A 9,381-nucleotide genomic window follows, 5' to 3' on the forward strand; every position below is an offset into this window, starting at 1 on the left:
ATCTAAGTCGAACTTTGATAGGAGCGGAGTTAAATTATACGCCCATTTAGAAGATGTGTTTGGCTTTGCTTTATCTGATAAAGAAATTAAACCATTATTTTGAAGCATACACCATCAAGCTAATTTCTCGAATTGACCCAGTGAAGTTTGTGATGACTCGACCAGTTCTCTCAAGATGTCTAGCCAGATAGTCTATATTGTTTAACCAATATGAGAACATATACATGCCCCAAAAGGTTGTGAAAGGCCAAGAAATTGCTAATTTCCTCATTGATCACCCTCTGCCATCAGAATAAGAGATTTTGGATGAGTTTCCTAATGAAGATGCATTATTTACTAAAGAAATACCGACATGGACAATGCTCTTCGATAGATCAACACGTTAAGATGGTGCAGGGGCAGGTATCGTGTTGATATCACCAGAAAGACTAATCTTGCCATTTTTATTTATTCTGGGTGAACATGTCCCAATAATGCTGCAGAGTACCAAGCTTTAATTATTGAACTCGAAATGACATCAGATATGAAGATTCCATAATAGGATATCTATGGTGACTCTAAGTTGATCATAAATCAACTCTTAGGCAGTTACGAGGTGAAGAAGGAAGATCTTATACCATATCATTGATATACTACTTATTTGCTTGAAAGGTTTGATCAAGTGTTCTTAAACCACGTCCCAAGAGAAGAAAATTGCATGGTGAATGCTCTGGCAAACTTAGCTACGACGATGGCACTCGGAGAACATGAGTCAACAAAGGTGAAAGTGAGTCATCGGTGGGTTATTCCCAGTTACCTTGATCTTTAATTGGATGAAAGCCTACATATATCTATTTGAGTCATTGAAGAAGAAGATTGGAGAAAACCATTAATTGAGTATCTCGAACATGAAGGATTCTCGAGGAGCTACGGAAAAGAGTAGACATTAGGAGAATGGCACCACGATTCATCTTTCATGAGGGGATTCTACTTCATCTTTCTTACGAGGGGTTACTCTTACGATGTCTTAACAAAGAAGAAGCTCAACAAATAATGGAGGTAGCACATTCTGGTACATGGGGAGCACACCAATCAGGGCCTAAACTTTATTTTTGCGTCGAAAGGATGGGCTACTACAGGCCAACAATGGTGACGGACTATCTAGAGCATGCCAAAAGGTGTCAAGCATGTTAATTTCATACTAATTATATACATCAGTCTCCAGAGCATCTCCATCCAACTGTAGCATCATGGCCTTTCAATGCGTGGGGACTTGATGTTGTTGGACCTTTCTCAAAGGCGTCAAAAGGGAAAATATACATCTTAGCTGCTACCGATTATTTCTTGAGATGAGCTGAAGTGGTGCCACTAAAAGAAGTAAAAAAGAAAAATGTTGTTGATTTTATCAAGTCAAACATCATCTTTAGGTACGGCATACCAAGGTACATAGTTAATGACAATGGAACACCCTTCAACAATAAGCTCATGAGGTCTTACTTGTTCAAAAGAAAGTAATCTTACTTTTCTACGAGTTTAGGCAATAACATAATGGAGCAAGGATCATTAACATAAAATGTATCGTCATCTATAGTATCAATGTCCAAATCAACAAACTCACTAGATTGGTCTTTTGCCTTTTTTCATTTGCGCTTCCAATGATGGTCTTGATCTTTTTCCATTAATCTAGTGTCACCATTAGCATCTACAAATTCATTAACTATACAGATAGGCAGAATCTTATCTTCGAGTGGCGTTTTGGTTGGCATCTTTCCACTATTAATCTCAAGTAAAGAAGAATCATTGTTTCGCTTGCAAGTCTTGTTTGAACCCATAGAAGAAGTGTCATTTAATTTCAATGAAGGACGACTTGATCCTTGTCCAGTTTTTATCAACTTACCTCTTGAAGGTGAAGACTTAGAAGACAACAGGCTCATCTTTGACTTAACAAAGGAGAAAGTAGAAGACTTACCTTGTTCTGATGGACAAAGGAGAACTTTTAAGATAATTTTATTCTACCCAACAAGGTTTGTTTGACCAATATACCACCAATTTGCATACCCATTGGTCAGGACGTGGTGGTATACTAATGGTTGAGGAACCACTAAGACAGGTGCAAGAGTCCTAAAGTTGTACTAATTCTTTTAGTGTGCCATCATATGGTCGTTTGATGAAGTTCTCAGGAAGGTCTTGAACAAATCCAAACTATCGGCTGAATCTATGGGGACTGTAAAGCTCCATGACAAAGTGATCATCAACCGAAGGGTAATGTAGCTCGAACGAAGACTAATGAAATAAACGTTCCAAGAACTAGACAATTCTTCATTGTCTGCTATAAATAACTCCTTAGGTTGTAGAATGGCCAAGGTGGGGAGACTGTAGATATCGACATTCTGAAATAACCGTCTTGCACCAAAAAGATCAAAGTTTCTATCCATCCTTTCCCCAGTAATTCTACACATACGAGCACCATTGTAATGATATGCTTGATAGTAGGATTTAAAATACGCACCAATCCATCCATAGACATATTGTATGGGAAAAATTATATCTCTTGTACTTAGGTTTGTTGAAGTTGTGATCTTTGTCAAGCCTTTGTAGATACTAGCCAAAACGGGAATCGCTAATGCAAACCACTCCCCATGAGCCATTAGACTTGCAATCTTAAAGACGCTAGAATAAATGTGGTCAAGTTTCTTAACTGAAAGGACGAACTTGCAAATCTAGCAAGCAAGAAAAGCAGCCAAGTTCGTCTCTTCTCTAAGAGACCCTTCCACACCTAACTCAATGAAAGTGATGTTCTCTTCTTTTGTTCGCGGTAAAAATGACATATCAATGTAGTCATTGGAACTGTGATTTCACTTAGGTTTAGCTTACAGTTTAGGGCATCGTGGTGGAGGCTCCTTGTACTGCTCCGATCCTTTTAACTCATGCATAGAAGATTAAAATTATTGGTTCTTATAAGTAATAAATTAACGTTCACAATCAAAGATGAGGTAGGAAAAACATCTTGATGATTGTAGCACAAGATTAAATAAAATTTGATCTTAATTATGAGGGTGCTAATATTCCGACTTCTTGTGCTAGTAAATTTTGTATGTATTGAATGGACCAATTAGAGATATTTGTTTATGTTCTGAATATTAATAAATGATTTCTCTAGACCATTACATGTACTTATACTCTTAATCTTGATATAATTATTATGATCTATGTGGTTTGTTTTGTCGTTTTTAATCTATTAAAAGGTGAGACTTTTGTGAGTCAACATATTCCTAATAGGTTGGATGAGACGAATCACTTAGTGAAACATTAATTAGTTGATAGAACCATGTCTCAAACTTGATATAGAAAACACCCCTTTATGGTTGCTTATAAGTTTTCACGTGAAAACCCTGCGGGTGGATTTTGTATTCGTCATGTGAAATAAGTTAAACATTATAAATAAAGGATTAAATTAATTAATGATTTAAATTTTTAGAAAATTTAATTTAATTGATTGGTGTCGGTAATTCTAACATAGGGAGTTAAATAAGATGTAATGGTAGATTTTGAAATTAAATCGAGGAGTGCAATTACAAATTTTTAGTGGAATAATTTTTAATTTATTATGATATGGTAATTCTTTCATCACCGAATTAATATCATAATTGGAAGCCTCTCTTAATAAATTTATTGTCCCTGCTATACCTAATTAACTAATCAATTTTGAAAAAGAAAAAGGAACTTACTAGAAGAAGTAATATTATTTACTGGTCTTCTGGAAGGAAAATAATATCTTCTGACTTAAAATGGTTGAAAATGTTTTGGACAACTAAAGAGGCCTAAAACGTTTTGGACAACTAAAGAGGCCTAAAATGTTTGCCTCTTGATTTTTCCTTATTTATGAGAAAACAAGAATAAATAGGGTTTAGGGTTTAGAAGATGAAGTGAATTCCATATTTTCTTTGAGTCCAAAAAGACTTGCCCACAAAAGTTTGATAAGCAAAGGTTAAGTCAGGCAGTAGTAGAAGACTTTAAGAGATAAGTTTTCTAATTGTCGTTTTGATTACGTTATCTAGATTATATGTAAGTTATTGATCCTATAGAATTATTATTTCCTTTGTGCATGTTCTAACAATTGGTATCAGTAGTCTTCTTACATATGTTAGATAATGTAAAAGAAATTACATGATTTGTGTACATATTTTGAATAATAATTGTATAAATCATGTTGTTGCTGGCTACTTTTCATGTTTTTGATATCATGTTGTTGCTGGCTATTTTTCATATTTTTGATGATGCTATTGATTCAAACAAAATTTAAGTTTATCATCAAGAAAGCATAAAATGAATTTTGCATAGTTTTGTGAAAATTAGTTTTATAGATTAAGGGCAAAATGATGATGAGTCTTGAATACGACCAACTATAGTCATTACTCACTGTATGAACAGTACCAGTAAGGCCAAGAAATGCAGGAAGTCCTTCTGTCTCTTGCAACAGTTTGGCCAATAATTATCGATTTGGTCGATTTTGGAGTTTTTCAGTTTTTTGATGAACTCCGAATGACCTAAAATTTGGAACATTTATTGGAAATGACCCACTGAACAATACACATAGAATACTACGATCCAGACCATTTTTTGTCCATTCGGGGTCGTTTTGATAAGTTTTTGGGAGTTTAAGCAAATCAGTGGTGATAGGGATCATTACTTATGATTTCCAGTGGTTAGTAACAGTACATAATGTGAGTTTACATGTTGACATCGGTCATCTTCCGCATTGGATAAACTTGTATATTGTAATACTGTTTTATAGTCTTGTTTTTTATGACTTGTATTAACTTTCCAACTATGTTACATGTTGGTTTAATGGTACAGAGAATTATGAAATATGATATTTATCTAACTTAAATCAACAGTTGACTCTCCAACTGAGTTGGTCCTATTCCATTTAACAGATAAAATATCTGACATTACATGTATATTTGCTTAAATGGTTAAGTTTCCCTAACGATTCTGACTTTTTATGTCCATGGTTATATGTGTGATGTGGTTTTGAAAAATGTTATTATTCTGCAGTATGCCTAATAATCTATTTAATTTGATTATATAATAGATTAACCATATTTTCATTCAATTTCTTAACTTCTATCCTGAATCAAAATAAATTAGAATGCCCTAACTATGTGGACTAGAAACATAATTTGGATATTGTTCTTATTGCTAAGGGCTTTAAATTTGTGCTGATTGAGGAATGTCCTGTTAAGTCGGATGAACCCACTGATGATGAGATTAAAGCATACGATAAGTGGGTTAAGGCTGACGAGATAGCAAGATGCTACATTTTTGCCTCTATGGAAAATGTGTTGCAGCATCAACATCATTCCATGACTACTGCTTATGATATGCTTGAATCTCTCAAAGAGATGTTCGAAGAGCGAAATCATGCTGCAAAGCAGACGGACATGAAAGAAGCTCTTTTGAGCACAAAAATGGTTGAAGGAACTTCGGTAAGGGAATATGTTCTTAAAATGATGAGTCTATTGAACGAGCTGGAAATTCTTGGTGTGGTTATTGATAAGGAGTCTCAGGTTGAGATGGTCCTATAGACTCTGCCAGACAGTTTTCAGTAATTTTGCTTGAAATATAACATAAACAAGCTTCTCCTACGACGTTGATGGTTGTCAAACCTTCATCTTTGACTTCTAAGCCAAAAGGCGAAAACAAAAAAAAAAGCCTCATAAGGTTTCAGGTGCTAATGGTGGTGTGACTAAGCCTAAGGGCAAATGCTATCATTGCAAGCAACCTGGTCATTATAAGAAACTGTGTCCCTGCTATAAAGCTAAGATGCAGAAACAAGGTACATTTTTTTCATATGTTGTTGAAACATTTTTAGCGGCTGTTTCTATTCAATTTTGGGCTATAGATTCGGGAGCCACTAATCATACCTGCACATCCTTGCAAAGATTTCAGGAAATGCGGCACCTAAGTGAAAATGAACTGAACGTGTTTCAAGCAAATGGGGAACCAGCACCAACCTTAGCTATAGGAAATATTTCTATTTCGTTTAGTAGTTCTTGAGTTTTAAGACTGAATAATGTTCCTTACGTACCTTCTATAAGAAGGAATTTACTTTCAGTTTCAAGAATAATGGATGTTGGTTACAATATTTATTTTTCTAATAATTGTGCAATTATTAAGTTTAATAAGCATTTTATTATTTTTGCTCCTAGAATACTTGATTTTTTTTATGTTTCCCATGATATGCTACAAAAAATGGAACTTAATAATGTTGATCAATAACATAAAAGATAGTGTATTTCAAAATTGAGTGAAACAAACTTATGGCACTTACGTCTAGGTCATATTAATATAAATAGGATCTCACGGTTGGTTTTTGATGGACCGTTGAGTTTATTGAAAGTGGAGGCACTTCCAACTTGTGAATCCTATTTAGAAGGTAAAATGACCAAGCGGTATTTTCCTTCTAAAGGAAATAGAGCCGGTAATAAGTTAGAATTAATTCATACTAATTTGTGTGGTCCAATAAATATACAAGAAAGAGGTGGTTTTGAGTATTTTGTGACTTTCACAGATGATTACTCAAATTATGAATACATTTATTAGTTACACCGTAAATCTGAATGCTTTGAAAAATTCAAAGAATTTAAGATGGAATCGAAAAAGCAACATAACAAACATATTCATACATTACGATCTGATCGTGGTGGTGAATACCTTTCTGCGGAATTCATTAAATACTTATCAGAATTAGGAATTATATCTTAATATTCTGCTCCGAGAACATCACAACAAAATAGTGTGGCAGAACGCCGAAATAGAACTCTTATGAAAATGGTAAGATCGATGTTAAGTTATTTAGATTTACCCTTTTCTTTTTAGGGTTATGCATTAGAAACTGCAAATTATATTCTGAACTTGGTTCCTTCAAAATCAGTACCTTTAACCCCATCTGAATTGTGGAGTGGACGCAAGCCTAGTCTATGGCATATTCGGGTTTAGGGTTGTCTAGCACATGTGCTAAAAGGAAAAATTGATAAATTAGAATCTAGGACAAAAGTTTACGTTTCTATTGGATATCCAAAATGAACAAAAGGGGGTTTATTTTATTGTCCTAAGGAACAGAAGGTAATTGCTTCGACAAATGCCAGATTTCTTGAAGAGGATTATTTAATGAACCACGTTCCTAGAAGTAAAATTGTTTTACAAGAATTAGATAATAGAATAACAAATAATGAAACACAAGAACAATTTCCAAAAACTGTTATTGACATACCACTACATCCATGTAGTGGGAGAAATGTCAATAGACAAGAGGTTGCACAAGAGCAAACACTTTACATTACACTACCTCAAAGTAGTGGGAGTAATTTCGAGCAACCTGCAATTGTAGAGGAAAACGTTCAAGATAATATTGAGGAACCTTTCATATTACAAGAAGACATTGAGGGTTTTCAGAATTTAGTTCCAAATGTAGCAGATCCTGTAGTGACTAGCCATCGTAGTGGAAGAATTATTAGAAAACCTTTACGGTTTATGCTCTTGGGAGAATCGTATGATAGAATCCCTGAGGAGCCTAATACGTGACCTCTTAATTACGATGAAGTACTACATGATAAAGCTGTTAAAATGTGGATTGCTGCTATGAAATCTGAAATGGAGTCTATGTATTCCAATCAAGTCTGGAAACTTGTGGAACCACCTACGGGAGTCAAAGACATTGCATGTAGATGGATCTATAAGAAAAAGAGAGGCGTGGATGGAAAACTGCAAACTTTTAAGGCTAGGCTTGTTGCAAAAGGGGTTACTCAAAAATAAGGAATTGATTATGAGGAAACTTTTTCACCGGTAGCTATGCTTAAATCCATTAGGATTCTCTTATCCATTGTTGCTCATCATGATTATGAGATTTGGCAAATGGATTTCAAGACAGCCTTCCTAAATGGAAGTCTTGACGAGTGTATTTATATGGCACAACCAGAAGGTTTTAGGGAAAGTGGTAATGAACATAAGTTTTGTAAACTTAAGAAATTCATTTATGGTTTGAAACAAGCATCTAGAGCATGGAATACTTGTTTTGATAATTCGATTAAGACTTTTGGTTTTAATCAATGTGAAAATGAGTCATGTGTTTATAAAAATGGGATGGAGACAGAGTAGAATTTTTCATTCTATACATAGATGACATTTTACTCATAGGAAATAATGTGAGCATGTTGAATTCTATTAAGGAGTGGCTATCCTCACATTTTGATATGAAAGACTTGGGAGAAGCGGCTCATATCCTTAGGATCAAACTTATGCAAGATCTCAAACAAAGGATATTAGGCTTATCTCAAGCACTTTATATTGATACTATTCTTGCAAGACTTAGCATGCAAAATTCCAAAAAGGGATTCCTTCCTTTTAGGCATGGAATTACTCTCTCAAAAGACCAGTCACCCAAAATGATTGATGAGATAGAGAGAATGAAGGTGGTCCCTTATGCTTCTACTGTAAGGAGCCTCATATATGTTATGTTATGCACTAGACCAAATATCAACTTTGTTGTTGGCATGGTTAGCAGATTTGAGTTTAATCCTGGGCAAGAACATTGGACTGGGGTTAAGCATATAATCAAGTACCTTAAAAGGACTAGGGATTACATGCTTATTTTTTACTCTGGAGATCTTATACCTATTGGGTATACAGATTCAGATTTTCAGTTAGATAAAGATTCTAGAAAATCTACCTCAGGATATGTGTTTACTTTAGCGGTGGAGCCATTGTTTGGAGGAGTATCAAGCAATTATGTGTTGCTGATTCCACCATGGAAGCCGAATATGTAGCTGCCTCTGAGGCAGCTAAAGAGGCTGTTTGGCTCGGTAACTTTCTAAAAGAGCTTGAAGTTGTTCCTTCGGTTAAAATACCACTACCACTTTATTGTGACAATAGTGGTGCATTTACAAACTCGAAAGAACCACAAAGCCATAAAAGAAGTAAGCATAATGAGAGAAAATATCACTTGATTCGGGATATAACTCAAAGGGGTGATGTGAGAGTTTTGAAGATTGAGTCGAAGAACAATTTGGCGGACCCATTTACAAAGGGCTTAACCCAGAAGGTTTTTGCTAAGCATGTGGAAGAAATGGGTGTTAAAATTGTGCATTCATGGTTATGATTCTAAGTGGGATATTGTTAGATATACTATTAACCATGTAATTTGTGTTGTAGTATTATATTTTCATCCCATGTAAAGACTATTTATTATATTAATAAAATATTTATTTGCATAGATCATTGCATTAACATGTGTGTCCTTTACTTGTATAGTAGACAATTTTGTATATGGAGTATTTTAACTCATGCACGGAAGATTAAAATTATTGGTTCTTATAAGTAATAAATTAACGTTCACAATCA

The 9,381-nt window shown here is 34.6% G+C and overlaps 1 protein-coding gene across 1 annotated transcript; it reads left to right on the forward strand.

The window, feature by feature from the left end:
- Positions 1–730: 730 nt before the first annotated feature.
- Positions 731–5,567, forward strand: LOC124896166. The gene is made up of 2 exons (XM_047407696.1): positions 731–766; positions 5,187–5,567. The coding sequence occupies exons 1-2, from the start codon at positions 731–733 to the stop codon at positions 5,565–5,567; spliced, it is 417 nt and encodes a 138-aa protein (XP_047263652.1).
- Positions 5,568–9,381: the final 3,814 nt, after the last annotated feature.

Source organism: Capsicum annuum, chromosome 2, assembly GCF_002878395.1.
Source record: "Capsicum annuum cultivar UCD-10X-F1 chromosome 2, UCD10Xv1.1, whole genome shotgun sequence".
In the NCBI taxonomy this organism is placed as follows: domain Eukaryota; kingdom Viridiplantae; phylum Streptophyta; class Magnoliopsida; order Solanales; family Solanaceae; genus Capsicum; species Capsicum annuum.

Coding starts and splice junctions, on each gene's coding strand:
- LOC124896166 (XM_047407696.1), top strand. CDS start 731: ATGGCACTCGGAGAACATGAGTCAACAAAGGTGAAA. Junction 767..5,186: donor ATGAGTCAACAAAGGTGAAA/GTGAGTCATCGG, acceptor CTTATTGCTAAG/GGCTTTAAATTTGTGCTGAT.